Here is a 15929-nt window from a genome sequence, read left to right as displayed (position 1 = left end):
GCTACGTTTACACGGGACCGGACCGGAGCCGTTCCGAACTGGACCGGACCGGATCGGCCTCTGTTTACACGGAAGCATTTGGCACCGATCCATGTGTTTACACAGGACGGTTCTGGAACCGGTCCGGAACGGTTCCATAACTTGACCTGCAAAATAGCAGGTCCAGTTTTGGTTCCGTCCCGCACCGGTTCCAGAACGGCCCCGTGTAAACAGAAGGCCTATCCTATCCGTGTAATTAGAAGGCATATCCTATCCGAAAATCGGACCGAAACGTTCCGGACAGTAGCAGTGGTTGATAAATCGATTCGGCCGGCAAATCTTCTTTTCGAAAACTGAGATTTGTCGGCCCTTTGTCATGCGGTGTGCAGATAATGTATTTCACACTTGCGTAACTTCCGGCACATGAAATCGACAACCGCCGTGACCAGATCCCAGATAGCACCCTGCGTTTTGGTATAGTATTGGTTGAGGCACCATATTATTGCTATATTAATATAAGCTCTAAATGAAAAACTTTTGGGCTGAACATGTAATTAAGTTTCACTTTAGGTAGCTACCGTTTGTGAAAGTTGCTAAATAGTTGCATGACAGCGCTTTTAACTCCCGGGTCTAAGGTTCTTCTGTTGCGTTGCTTCGCTTTATAGTTTTTTTTTGTTCTTACCTTTGTCCAAGTTCTTGATTAGGTCAAGGCAAAACAGGTGAAAGCAAAATCTAAGATGTTATCGTTGGATCCGTCTTCCGTGAATGTTAAAAAATATGACCATGTATATATTCTGTTGGGGTCCGGCGTAAACAAGGGAAGGTGCCCCCCGCCAGAGCTTGCGGGGAGGGACAAGCGCCTCGCCGTCAGGGAACCCAAATGTTTTAAAAATATCATAGTCATTATATAAATATTTTGTTTTTAAACCTGTTTTCCGGTGTGTTTTTGAGTTGATTTGGAAGCTATTAGGGGAAAACGGTTTAAGTTTCAAATATTATCCGCAGTCTATTCCTTCATAAATAAGACGGTTATAATTATAATACGACTCAAGTTTCCAAACAACAAGAGATATAAAGTAATAACTTCATAATCACCTTAATTCTCAATTCAATAGGCGAACTTTATTAGGAAGGAGTTGTCGAAGCTGGGGTATTCCCCAAAAACGGCTCTGTGCCGTCCAATGAGGTCGTGGTTTTGGGTTCCCGATCTAGAACGGGATTTTCAATATCAGACGATATCTAGAACGAGATATGGTATTTTGAACACACAAAAGTTCCAAAATATCAGCAGCCAAAACGGGGTGACTTGTTTCTAGAACGCGGTATCTTTTGAATGCAAGTTCTTTCTAACTGAATACCAGAGGCCCTTCCAATTACGCTGGTAAAAAGGGAATGTTATGCTTCTAACAATGCTTGTTTTTTGTCCGATATAATGCTCAACTGTAATTATGCTCATTTTTTTTTTAATAATGCTACTTTGGTATAAATGCTTTGTTGTACTTTGCAGAAATAAATACAAAATATGGCATCACGTCAGAAGTCCATAACAAACTTCTGATTACGTGTACTTTTCTTCACCTAGCTTAATCTAATGAAGTGAAAAGCACCCTTTCCTTAATTTTTACACCAATATTTTTTTATACAGTCATAAATGTTCAGCGTTTTATTATAAATTGTTTACCGTGACTGGTATTACAACTGCATATACATGATATATGGTCCCTTTTTTCCCCACCCCTTCCCCACCTTTCCTTCCCGCTTTTATTTCGCCCAATCCTCCACAGGAGAAAGAAGGAGAGCTTGTTTACAGGCTAGACTACACAGCGGAATATATATTTTTAACTGACATTCACGGGAGACGGATCCAACGACGCCATCTAAGGCTTTGTGTACAGCCAACTCTCTCTGAAACGGGTACCTTCGGGACCGGCTCCAACTCAGTTCGTCTAAAAGAGATCTCCGTCTTATAGGGATTTTAACGTCGTTTCAAATTTTCCACTGAAGAAGGGACAAGAATTTGAACAAGGGTAAGAACTGGATAAAAAATATGAAACAAAGCGAAGCAACGCAACAGAAGAACTTTCCACCCGGATTTCATGCAACCATTTAACAACTCTCTCAAACGGTGGCTAACTGAAGTGAAACTTTATTACAAGTTCAGCCCAAAAGTTTTTCATTGAGAGCTTATGTTAAAATGATAAAAATAGTGCCTCGACCAATATTTCGAAAAGGAGGGTGCTATCTGGTCACGGTGGTTGTCGATTTCATGTGCCTGAAGTTACTCAAGTGTGAATTAATTATCTGCATACCGCAGGACAAAGGGGCGACAAATCTCAAATGGCGGTTTTCGAAACGAAGATTCGCCGGCCGTATCGATTTATCTACCACTGCTGCTAAGCTTTAAGTTGATTTAAAGCAAAGTACTTCGTATTCCTGTTTACACTGCTCAGTTAAGACTCAGGACTGTTTTCAAGAATGCATGGAAAAGAACTGTCACTTCAATACGTGGAAATCAGTTACAAATGGCGCGTCAAGAAAATTGGATAACAGCTTCGCCGAGGGCTTAGGTTTGTCGTAAATGAGGAAAACAGGATCTACAACATATCAGCGAACACCACGGTAAGCAAGTCTATGTTTTTATTTTACTCAGTTGAAGTTCACATGGGGAAAATTAACCTTTGCGTGGAATGTTTACATAATATTGATAAGATCAACAATGTCACGGTCGGTTAAATTAACGAATTTTAAGCAACTTTGAGATCTGAAAGCATCGCACTAAATCATTTCTCCAGGAAATCCTTTTAGTATCGAAAAGAACAATCATTTATCTGTCTAACACCAAATTTTCGGCCATTTATTTCGCTTCGCTCATACTTAAATAAAGCGATAAGTTTGACCTATTTTGAATTAAATCAAAAGTGTGTCGAATAAACTTAATTATATTTTGTAAATAAAAGGACTTTAAGAGCAGAAATTGCTTTCGACTTACTAATTTGATGTTATTCTTCGATATTAAATAGGTACTTTTCTTCCAGAGTGCTTTATTTTTCGACGCGAAGCTAACAAACTCGGCATAAATTTTGAGCTCCGAAAGCGTCAATTTTGCTGGATTTTAGAATTATCGATTTTCTCGAAAACAAATCGATATTTAGCCAAACAAAGTATACTGTGATTTATTTTATATTAAGGCCTACCCATGGTAAGAGTATGAGCGAAATCCATTTAAGGACTCTTACCGACACATGTTTGACCGTAGGAAACCTGTGCTCTTAAATGTTGTGCCGTGGACGAGTAATTCTCGAGGATTGACAATTAGCGCTGGGCAGGAATACAACAGTTTACCATTTTAAACTGTATTATATCGAGTTAAACGCTGGCTGGTCATTGCTGCCGTAGCTAGGGGGCTTTTCAGTCTTAACCCTTTAATCGATTCAGAACAAAATTCTTGCTCCCTTCGACTCGCCGTCGTGGCTTTTTTTTTGGCTTCAGAAGAAGAAAGAGAAAAAAGCAAACCCCTGAGACCAGGATACGATCTATGAGGATCAGAATTGAGCCCGCCTGTAGTTTAGTTGTCTCCTGAAATTGATTATATATCATATATGGAAAGTTTGTTTTGTTGGTTATTTTGATTTTGCTCAAAAGCTTGGGTATCAGGCTCTTAGCTTTCTCACTTCCTGGTGATCCTTTTAATCATCAATTGTTTCTTATTATCCTTCGTTGTGATCAATAGATTAGTAAAGCAATCGTTGTTGCTGTCGCAACCCACTGTTCTATTACCGCAATTAGTTGTTTTTATTTTATATCATTGACGCAACAAGCCAACGGTATATATACAATGGGACATTTAATAGTTTCTCGAGTGTGTGTCCAAGTGAAATTATATACATTGAGGAATGAAACCGCTATTAACAGTTACTAATATTTTTTTCTGAAAACTGTTCCTTCAGGGACAATAACACTGACATTTAGAAACTAAAATATTTCGCATATTTGTCCAGATTACTTATAGATACGAAAAATCTATTACAAACTATTCATGAAAACTAGTAAGGTCGGGACACACTAGGCGACAGGTCTCAGCGACAAGTCGCTCTGTGTGTACTGCTTCAAAACAAGTCGCGGCGACAAAGCGCTTGATCGTTGTACACACAGCAAATTTTAAAGAGTGGGAATGTGACTAGTTTTCAATTTAATATAACAAAAATACAAGACGCTCTCTCATTGGTTAATTTATGTTTTGTCGAAGCATGTCACACGAGGCAACATGTTGCAGCAACTTGTCGCCGCGACATGATGCAGCGACTTGTCGCCTAGTGTGTCCCGACCTTTAGATAATACAATGGCCTGTTACCCCCGGGGGGGGTACTCCCTATAATGGCCTATACAGGGAGGCTCCGCCCGAAAGGGGTACCTTTTTCAGGCTTCAGGTATATAAATGGGTAGGGATTTCACAAGTTTAGGTATATGAAAGGGTGGGGAAATCTTTCATTTAGGTATTTAAAAGGGCCTTTAATTAAAATATTTCGAACAGACGCAACTTATGGCTGTATCATTTAAATTTTTTTAGCGCTGCATGAAAATGACAATAAAACTTCCTGTTTTAAGCCTGTGCGATGTCATGTAGGTATATGAAAGGGGTGCCTTTTTTCAATAAAAGGTATACAAAAGGGGTGCCTTTTCTGTCAAAATGGTATATAAAAGGGTAAGGGGTCGGATCTCAGGGCGGAGCCTCCCCGTATAAAACTTTTTGGAGTACCCCCCCCCCCCCTGGCTTTTACAGGCTGTCCTCACCATTATAATACTTTTGATGTTAGGTAGTCTGTCATCTGGTTAAGATTGTACATTCAGACAATTTTCTTTTTAACAGTACATGTATGTAATTATAGTATGGTCTGCTTACGAATTTCTAACTCTCTAAGGTACAACATGATGGTTTTTAAATAAGCATCATTTTGTCTGTTGTTACTTCGAAACTTTAGAAATTCTAATTTATGATGATTAAAGCGCTCTTGTCGACTCTAGCGCTGGCTGTCAGCGTAGCGGAGACATTTACGATACATGTACACAAATAGTTAGTTCTTGCCGTGATACCTCAAGTTGTACATAAAGATGTTCAAAGAACATTATAAAAAGCACTAGTTGGTAGAAAAGAACAGAATTTTCCATGAGTAAATGCTGTACAGATACACAAACACATTTTATAATTAACTCTGTTGATCGAGGGAATTGAATTCCACCCCGTCTAGCTTGTAACTCAAAGAGCATCAAGATTTCGACAATGGAACTGGGAGGGGTATAGTATTTACAGAAATATTTTTTTGTTGACAACATGATATGATGATGTCATAAAAGTGAAATTTGCGTCATCTGTGATCCGCCATCTTGGATTCCTTAATTTTTTCGTCACGTCATAAACTCACCGTAACTAACTCAAAAGTAATCGAAATTTATATAAGAATGCCACAATGATATCAATAAACTGTATAGTTACTGCACTTCATAACCAACATAAAAATTCAAAATTTTTAAAGAAAAAAATGCCTGGAAAGACATGATTACCACGGCCGCTACCAAGTTCCGCATATAAGTGAAATTTTATACAAAATTGTTTCAAGATGAAGTTACAAAGTTTGGGGGCATTGCTTAAATATTTAAAGAAGTTTGCTTCCTAAAATATGTCGACACATGATCATATCCAAACCAATGGAGGATCCAGACCTTAAGCTAAGGAGAGCGCCCTTTTTGTGTGAATGTTGTAGGTCAAATTGGTTTTCAGATAAATCTGTTTCCAGCCTTGGTAGGCTGTTTCAACTTGAGGATAATAAGTTTGCAATGATATTAAACAATTTCAATTCATTAAAACGAAATCTCAATCAGTAAACGTAATTTGTTTGAAATGATTAAAAGAGTTTTATCTTCGGGTTGAAACTGAGATTAACTTTACCTAGGCTGGAAACAGATTTAACCTGAAAACCAATTTTAAATGTAGGGTTAGGGTTAACGACCCTGCCCCCATAAAAAAAAAAACAAAAACAAAAACAAAAAAACTAGTTTTTGTGACAACGATACATATCTAGCTGGGGGTGTCGCGGCTAGGGCTGTAATGACGCTGTTGGGTCAAACCCAGCGGGAAGCCCAAAGGCCGATGACCAGCGGTTTTAGAAACAAGGCGGGGTGGAAGAGCTGGGGAGTAGCCAAAGCGGTGACACGCAACAGAGAGTGTTAGTCAGAGAACGTCACGGTTGACTGAACATGTTTTAGTGGTTGTGGTCGAGGTGCCCCGGGCCCCTTCCCTAGATACGCCACTGTATACTTACATCTTGTGATATCAGGTGAAACCTTACGAAATTCAGGCTCAATTGGTAGTAACTGATATTCATTTCCCACTATATCTATTAATTCGATAAACAAAATTAGCATTTTCTCTTCCCACTCCATTACTAGTATGATTGTCAAACACCCAGCAGTTTTCACTTTCTCCATGCTTGTTGTAATTCGTCCCGGCATCCCCTCCGCCGTAACACACTCCATAAAACTGAATGGCAAAGTACTCGTACCCTTTGTCGTAGGCCACCCGTGCACACTGGTTCACTGTCAACTGCATGTTAGTCCAGATGATTTGTGAGCGGAAAGTAGCATATATCGGCATAGCACGATCGTCTGTTTGATCGCGATAACAGCCAACCGGTTGAAGACTTGATGGCGGTTCTGCAGGATATAATGTGAGACATTTTGCAACAGATTTGCTTACAGCGGAATATATCGTTGTTACAGTGAGTGGGGGGGGGGGGGGGGCAAGTGAAGCTTTTTTTCCTTCTTTGAAGCACCCGTAAAGCTCTCGATTTTTCGAGCGTTTGCGAGTATACTGCGAAAGCTAACATAATAGCTGTTAATAGGGGGGTTAGTAGAGTAACATTCAAGCGATCATTTTAGTGAACGCGGATAAGACCCTGGAGACAATATTAAGTATAGGGCGTAAGTAATGTTTTTGAAAAATTTACCATCTTTAAAATTATTTACTAAGTATGTTTTTGCGACCAGTAATACAGTATTGTTCCTGGATAAACAGACAGGACAGCGGAGAACAAGATAGGCATTTTTCAAGCATGGAAAAGGGACTAAAGGACAGCATTTGAAAAACTATCGTAACTATCGATAATTAACAAAACTATCGCGATTGTTATCGACAGTTGAATTTGCGATTGATGCATCGCTATCGGGACACTCCCAATCGCAATGCATCAACGTATGGTTACACTCTTAAAACTGCGGGCTCATTCAAGTCTTGGAGACTTTCTGGACGAACTCGCCATCAAAGGTAACTGTTCACCGACTGCTTAAAAAAAGTCTTGCAACTTTCTTTTTCAAATGTTCGTATGACCATTCGGCTCTTTTATCGCGGAGAACCTCTCAGGAATTCAAAATGGTAGTATTTAATATGAAATACTTCTTTCACTGCAGGAAACGTATTCCATCACAGTATATTGGGAGTTATTATTTTACAAATAAAGTCCTTGTTATCCGTCATACGTACATGCAGTCTTTATTTCGTGCCCAGAAATTAGAATGAAGATTAACCCTCGGACGTACAAGGGGGCCACCCCCCCCCCCCCCATGAGGTTTTTTCCAAATTTTGAGAAAACGATTTACTCTACAGTACTGAAACTTTCAGTAGCTGTTCATTCATCCTTTGCCGGAATTTTGATATGTCAACCATGTGTCTATGATATTTGACGTTGCCATGGCAGATAGATACAGGCAGGTCTTGCTAAAAATCGTCTTTTTTAACATTTTTCTTTATTTTTTCCAGTTTTTTGAAACAGAATTGCAAGATTTGTTTATTTTAACATTCCATAAGCATTCTGACTTGATTTTGCATCAATTTCCGTTATTTTTTGACTTTCTAAGAAAATGTTAAAATCCAAGATGGCGGATCCAAGATGGCGGCTCTAATGACGTCACGTGACGTCATATGACGTCACAGCCAATTAAAATATGCCATCTTGTAGAGTAAGCTACGGGCCTTCTTCTGAGAGCAAAATAATTTCGCTACGCCTTAATATAACAAAAACTCCGGGGAGGGGTTCCATCCACCCCCCCCCCCCCCCTTGTACGATGGTGGGGGTATGAGTTTGCTTGTACGTCCGAGGGTTAATACATACAACGTGGAAAAAATTACAGTGAAAAAAAAGAGCACAGCCACTAAGAAATAGCTTTTCATGATCACATTTAAAACGAAAGCTATTTCATCAGAAACCTAACCAGAAAGCAAACAAAACGGCAATGCTTACCTAAGGAATAAACGAACATGTTGTTTCCAATCCCAATACCGTGGTTGCATTTTGCGTCAACCGTGCCACCGTCGAGGTATTTCTCTCTCAATTTTGGCCCGGAAAAACAAACGCCACCCTCTCCTAACGCGAACATCTTCTGGTCTATTGCTTTTGCCAACTTAGCGCACTTCTTCACAACTTCATTTGTATCGTCCCATTTCATTTTTTCGGTAAAATTATGGTGCTTTGTAAACTGATTAGCACCTTTGAAACAAGCCACCCTCAAGTCTGTCGAGAAAAAAAAAGAGTAAAAAGAAAGGAAAAGAAAAGACAAGTTTCTTAGTAACCTATGGTTTGGCAACATTGCGACCTTCAAGTAAAACTTTTGATCGATTATTGATTGATTGATTGGTTGATTGATTTTGTCTTGACGTCAAATTTGTATTGATTGCAATTAATATAGGTCAAAAAAGCATGATGGTTTCACAATTCTTTCAGGTTAATAACTTGAGTTCGTCCATATTGCGTCAAGGCTAATTCTAGTATTATACAAACTAATAGTGGTAAGATTCTAAGTTCCTTCTGCCCGACACTAATTCAAACCAAGTTTCGGTTTGGTTATATGTTTTCGTGTCAAAAAATTCACATCGAGCTTGCCAATCATGTAGTTCAAGTCATTCTTTAGTTGCCAATATTAGTTCCAGTAATTCAAGTCAAAATTTACTAATGATTGATAATAAAACAACAAAAACGCCATAAATGAGCTGGCTAGTTTGTGACTGATTCTGATTCTGGGAAGAGCAGAGAAATAGCTTTCTGTTGGGTCTGTGAGAAATATTGCATACGTCGCCCTTTAATTTTTAACTATTTACTCAATGTTGTCTGGTCCAACTTCACGTTTTGAAAATCAAAGTTTGAAATGTTGTACTTGTATTGTCTAAAAAGACAACAACATCAACTTTCGTAGACAGTTACAGCACAATTAAATTACGTTTTGTTGCCGTAATAACGTTTGCCCTCGTCTTTGTGTCGATAAAACATGTATCCGTGACTTTTTTCTGAGAACCCGCTTATTACGGACACTCCGTTAATACGGACGATTTAGCCTTTCTCTTCGGTGCCCGTATTCCTTACTGTCACTAGTTGAATTTTCTTTTTGATGACCTCACGCCAGCCTCCTGCAAGTGGCGATTCTTAACTTACGTTGTGTTTATTTTTAATGTTTTTTTTATATGTACAATAAAACAGTATGTATATCACAGTGTTTCTACCTCTACTGCAATTTTTTCCAATGACCCCTACAGGACAGATGCATCGAAATCCTTTCCTGGTAAAACCTGCTTGACAGGTACCGTTGTTCTTACACGGGCTGCTGCTGCAAAGATTCTGCTAAGTATAAGAAGAAGATGAATAAAAAAGTTAATTTGGACAATTGTTTACTTTATTTTCTCATCGTACAGAAGCCAAACAAACATAAAATCGATTTGCCTCGTGAGGGTCTGGATGGGATGCTGGAAGTGATTTATTAGTTGAGCCACTGGCGATTTCTCGGCTATCAATTAAAATTTTAGCCCATTTCTCGGCCACCGGTACATTTTGCAGATCCCAGATCTCAAATATCAGCAGGATCCATAATCGCGTCGTTTCTAAGCTGAAAGTTAAAATGTTGACCATTTCCCCGCTATCAGTTAACCTCCGCCCTTACAATTCTAACATCGTTACATCAATATGAGACATTTAGTCAATTGTGACAGATGCGTGGAAGCTTCCCTCAAAAAAATTCACAAACTAACTTTCAAAATTTCTAGTACCTCGATAGCAAGATAGGTGTGGCCTGTCCTTGGCTTCAGCACAGCAACAGACTGGTTTTCATCTGTGGCATTATTTAACTCACACTGTTGTTTTCCGTCCTTCAAAGGTCCCACATTGATCGACACACAGTTGGGTTCCAAATAACACTGTACACGACAGCTCCCCTCATTGGGCACCTGTACAGTCCTGATCACGTGACCATACAGAGCTTTGTCTGGTAATGGTTCCTTAAATTCCAAGACGCGGAATTCGTCAACTGTTTATGACAAAAAAAGTGGTACAGATGTAAGAAACATGTTTCTACTAGATGGTGTTTTATCGAGTATTTGGATAGATATGTGACTAAACTGGGCGGTTTTTCCCGTGCTCGTGATGATCTCTTCTTTTTTTTTTACTCAGATTAAATTTATTTTTTATTTTTTATAAAAAACGAAAAAACAAGGCCCGGGCGGGTCCCCCGGGGCAAATTTTCTTTGTCCCGTGCTCGTGTCATGTTGAATACTTCATCTTCATTCTTTATTACCGAGCTTAAAATTTACCATCTTTATTATTTACTATGTGACTAAATTTTTGCCATCTTGCAATTGATCAAATGGCAGTTTTGAACTATGAGCACAGGAAGGAAAATCCCTTGAAAAATGTTATATTAAACGCAATGTTATTCACCAAAGGGCGGCTAAAACCGCAAACAGGCGGTTTGAAGAATAACATATACAGCTATTGCCACCACCAGAAGTTGAAGGTCCTACTGTATTATTTAGGACATTCTCGCTCTTAAGTGAGGTAAATAAAAATTAGATGAATAAACTGGAAAGTACGCTTATTGAAAGCTAGAGTTATTAGTTATTCAGGTCATTCTGAGCGCTGTTGCCTAGAAACGTGTTTCAAGTTCCGTTCTAAATATTCTTCATATTCTATGCTTTTTTCAGATGAAAGCCTTGGATATATATTTTACGAGCTCGAGAAATGGTTAAAATCTCTGTATACGATAGAAGAACATGAAAATATAGAAATATGCCCTTAGTTATAATACAGAAAATTGCTTATATATCATTTTAGTCTATTAAGATAACAGAAGCGGTTTTAAACGGCGATATTTAATCCATGTTGCAACAGACAATTTTTGCAATGTCAGTCAAAACTCCGGGCAACAATTAATGTCTCAGATGTTTTCAAAAATGTTTTCAAAAATGCAACGTACTGCCCTCAAAAGAGTTTTGTTAAAATCGTCTAACGTGCCATGTCACATGTTAAAAATCGTCTGGCGTACAGCCTTGACGAACACAAGCTCTAACGTATTACTAAAAAATATTTTGTTGTTGCAAGAAACATGTTTTCCTATATCACAGTTGTAGTTTTACTTGGTTCAGCTTTTGAACCGCAGGAGCGTGGAAATTTATAGAATTACAACTTACATACGAGTTCTTAAGTTATGAGCCTTTAGGTTCCTAAACAAAGTTTAAGAACTTTGATCAGTTCTGGCAGTGCAACCGACTTTTTAAACACATTAAATTTTAGCGTGCCTACAAATATTCACTTTATACGATCGCACACAGCTTTAAATGGATAAATATACGTTAAACAACAAAAGGAAATTAAGACAGCGATTAAATGTTACAAACAACTCCTTACCAGAATCATAGTTAGACAAGACAAGTGCAGCAAGGAGGCAGATAACCAAAAGGATAGTTGCAGTTTCACTCTCGAACATTTTCAAGGGCGCCATCGATCTCCTACTAATGAAGATATTGTCCGGCTTTAGTAATACAGTATGTCATATGATCTGACTGTCTGGCTGGGAACGTAATTCAATTAACGCTACATGCAGGTCGTGACGTTTGTTTTTAAAGAACGCGCTTGGTTTTCGAATATGTCGAGATCATTATCTACCCCACTCGGTTCTTTGTTTGACCTACTATCACATTATGAGAATTGTTTTTGCCTAAAAAACACCAGCTTGTAAAGTCACCTTGTTTTGCGTGTCAGAACAACTCATTAATAATCAATATTGAGTTTTATATAGCAAGACACACTCATATATGCAGGTGGTGCTGGTGATGTCTGTGGTTCGACAGCGAAATGCATGTAGCTTGGTTTGGTTGTTTTGCAAAGAACGGTTAAAGTTCTTGAATCACTTGAAAGAGATTCAATGTTTCGAGCATTGCCTGACAATAAAAAAATGTTAAATTTATAATAAAAGTACAAAAACGGATGCAAAACTTTAAAAGTCATGAATAGTTAATGCTCGAGTTAATGGTTCTAAAATGGAAAACACGACCATTCGTAAGGGTGCGAAAGCACCTCGTAAAACAACAATTTCTTATAGTTATGTTAAAAAACTCATTACCTAACCAGTAATTTTTTTTTATTATCAATATTATTCACTATTTTTCTCACTTCTTAAGACTCAAACGTAAAGCGTATAATTCCGTTTCAGTAAAGACTTCCGCCCCGAGGCAATCCGCAGCGTGATAAAAAACCATGAAAACATTTTAAGAACAACTGTCAAATTTCACGTTCGCTCATTGGCTAATTTTTAACCTCGCTAAAGGTAGGGACATAACAGTTAAACTGTTTGCGCGCTCTTCATCAAAACACTGCTTACTCTGTCATTTTAATCTTTTCTTAATAAATTAACAAAACAAAACAAAACAAAACAATAGAAAGATTTGTTTTAAAAATCAAGCGCCGAGGAGTTTCGTGTTTACGATGCCAAATTTATATCTCTAGTTGTTTCCACTTGGCGAGCTTTACACATCGTCACTAGAACAAAAATAAATGCTTATAAATAAATAATTACCTCAATTTGGTCACTGTCAGTTTTAAAATTCTGGCTAATAAGAAGTTTGAAGAGCCGAAATGTCCCTTAAACAGGCCCAGGGCCTTTTTGGTGCTCATAATGGCGATCTGTCCTGGTAACGAGGCTCAGGATAGTCATCAGTAAGTACTGTGCTCGCCCTTTCTGAATGAAATTTATATCTAAATATTCGTTTATAAACGACAGGACTTTTTTTCTCAAAAATACTTTGCTAGATATTTAAACGAAAGTGTCACACAGTTAACCACTTTCACACCCAGCTATTTTTCCGTTACATGGTAAAACAGCTTTTAAAACCTGTTAACGCAAACACTGAAGACATCTTCAACAGGGTATGCAATATCCACAACACAACTTCAACTGGACGACAATATTCTCCCTCATTGTTTCAGTAATGGACTCGTTTTCCTTAATTTCTCTTCGTGCTCCTGTGTTTAGAGTTCAAATTTCAAGACCAACCTTAGAAAGTCACAACTAGTTCCGAATTTCCCTGGCGGGGCCGGCTGTCCTCTGCTTTTATGGAAACATGATGGAAGTGAGTGTTACCCTACTGTGGCGCAGCACTAAGACAAATAATTAAAAGCTGATAAAAGTTAACTTTAGCTTTTAATTAGTTTCCTGGCTAAATGACTCGAAAATGTGACAAAACTAATAATAAACTCAAAGCGTTTTTTTTTTTCAAGTTTTGTTAATACACCGTACTGTTCATTCTCTCCAGGCTTTGCACGCTTACTTTTCACCTCTCCCCATTTCCCAGCCAGTACGAAACACAAAAGAGGCCTCTGCGGAGGAGACAGCCCAAGCTGTACATTTTAAGTCTCAAACGGACCATTTTTGCTGGAGTTAAAATAAGCTGTAATCTACGTTGTAGTAATTCAACACAAGGGCCCCAAATCATCATTTTAAGTGGCTCATAAAGCACTTTCTTATTCGATTCTTTTGGACATGGAGTGAACGTTAGGATGAATAAACGTGATGGCAGTTTTCCAAAAAGACCCACACTGTACATTTGAAGTCTCAAAGTGGCCAGTTTTGCTGGATCTGGAGAGAAAATAGGCTTTAAGCTACGTGGTTGTATTTTAACACAAGGGCCCAAAATCGTCATTTTCAGTAGCTTATGTAGCACTCTCTTATTGGGTTCTTTTGGACCTGGAGTGAAAATTAGGATGAATCCACGTGATGACATTTTTCCAAAACGACGCAAGCTTTACATTTCAAGTCTCAAAATGGGCCGGTTTTGCTCGATCTGGAGTTAAAATAACGTAGTGGTGGGTTTTCCACACAAGGGCCCAAAATCGTCATTTTCAGTGGCTCATGTAGCACTTTCTTATTCGATTCTTTTGGACCTGGAATGAAAATTAGGATGAATTCATGTGATGGCATTTTTCAACAAACACCCAAACTTTACATTTCAAGACTCAAACTGGCCGGTTTTGCTGGATCTTGAGTCAAAATAAGCTTTTATCTACGTGGTGGTATTTCAAAACAAGAGTAAAAAAAAATCGACATTTTCAGTGGCTCATGTAGCACTTTCTTTTTCGATTCTTTTCGACATGGAGTGAAGGTTAGGATGAGTCTAGCCACGTGATGGCGTACGCCGTACATTTGAAGTCTGAAAGTTGCCGGTTTTGCTGGATGTGGAGTGAAAATAAACTTTAATTTACGTTCAAGGTAAGGGCCCCAAACCTTCATTTTCAGTGGCTCAAGTAGCACTTTCTTTTTTAGTTTTTTTTACATAACGACAGAGGATTGGCTTTCGTTTTTACACTTCTGCAAAGAGATAATTATTTTGAAGAGGTTCGTTTGTTTCTGGGAATACTGCGATGTGACCTTTCACCTCATTACAAACAAAATATAATAAAGTTTGAAGTTATTGTCTTTTTGCCTAATTAAGGGTAAGATATTAAGGCTAAATAAATCTTGTCTGCACGTAATTAAACCTTTTTTCTTTGATTGGCGTTCAAAAATTTTTTATATAAGAGCTTTAATACCAGGAACAAGTCTCTCCTGGACATATCTTCAAAATGAATGAAGAATAAAAGTTAAGAATTATAACGATAGTTTGACGTTATTATGTTTCCCAATTTCGTTAATTTAAAGACGACGTTGATTGCAGATTCGATCTTTGCGTTAATATAGGTTGAATGTCTTTTTTTTACCTTTAGGCTATTTATCTTGTATTGTAATTCGTTGGACAAGTTTTCTGCCTCAAAAATGTAGTTTGCGCTTGTGTTTTGCAACAATTGACACATTAACGATGAAATCTACCTAATTGACATCTTTAGCTCTAAGTATCACATCGCAATTAGTGCCCATTGCCCGTTTATCAAAATTTGTCCCAGTCCAAACAAGTTGTTAGCACTTGTTTTTGCGGACCAATTAAAGTACAAATGCTTCTTTGAATTGTTGCATATTGTTGGACAAGTTTTCTGCCTCAAAAACGTAGTTAGCACTAGTGTTTTGCAACAATTGACAAATTAACGATGAAATCTACCAGTTTTTAACAAACTTTTCCACAAGTGCGAAATGTCCCGACTATTTTTTTTTTTTTTGAAAAAATTGCATATTCAGCTGTAAGTTTCACATCGTAATTAGTGCCCATTATCGTCTTAAAATGTAAATTTGTTAATTAATGAAGGGTTTAAGAGCCAGCACCTCATTACTTTAAACAGACAAGTAAAGGAACATTGAACGGTCGTTAATAACAGAAGGAAGGTAAGAAGTAACTCTGCTTTATTACTTTCATGGTTTGCTTCACTCCTTGTCAAATTTAAACTAGAAAAATATATATTTAATGTCTTAAAGAGCTCCTCCCTCAAATCAAGGGGAAAATAATAAGACTAGTTTAAGAAATAATATTAACACATCTTATTTAAAACTTGGTTTATGCTTAGCGTGCGTTTACCCAGTTATGATGCACGCAGGATGAGAGCACGAACAAGTTAATGATAGCTGAGAAATAGGCTGAAATTAAACTGAATGCTTATAAGTGACAGTGAATTTAACTTATAACTAAAATGCTGCTTTTATTACAAATATACATTTTA

At 37.9% G+C, this 15929-nt stretch overlaps 1 protein-coding gene across 2 annotated transcripts; it reads right to left on the bottom strand.

Moving 5' to 3' along the window:
* Nucleotides 1-6310: 6310 nt before the first annotated feature.
* LOC144656967 (uncharacterized) lies at nucleotides 6311-11922 on the bottom strand. 2 transcript variants are annotated; one of them, XM_078517231.1, is made up of 5 exons: nucleotides 11697-11922; nucleotides 10064-10320; nucleotides 9524-9641; nucleotides 8271-8540; nucleotides 6311-6687 (listed from the first exon to the last, which is right to left on the bottom strand). In XM_078517231.1, the coding sequence occupies exons 1-5, from the start codon at nucleotides 11788-11790 to the stop codon at nucleotides 6356-6358; spliced, it is 1071 nt and encodes a 356-aa protein (XP_078373357.1). In that variant the 5' UTR covers nucleotides 11791-11922; the 3' UTR covers nucleotides 6311-6355. The 2 variants fall into 2 exon arrangements, with proteins under 2 accessions (XP_078373357.1, XP_078373366.1); XM_078517240.1 differs by having other exon boundaries at nucleotides 9524-9638.
* Between the last annotated feature and the right edge of the window lie 4007 nt (nucleotides 11923-15929).

This window comes from Oculina patagonica, chromosome 1, assembly GCF_052425735.1.
Source record: "Oculina patagonica isolate OP01 chromosome 1, crgOcupat, whole genome shotgun sequence".
Taxonomy (NCBI): Eukaryota; Metazoa; Cnidaria; class Anthozoa; order Scleractinia; family Oculinidae; genus Oculina; species Oculina patagonica.
The sequence above is the reverse complement of the archived record's forward strand: the minus strand, read 5'-3'. Positions and strand labels throughout refer to the sequence as shown.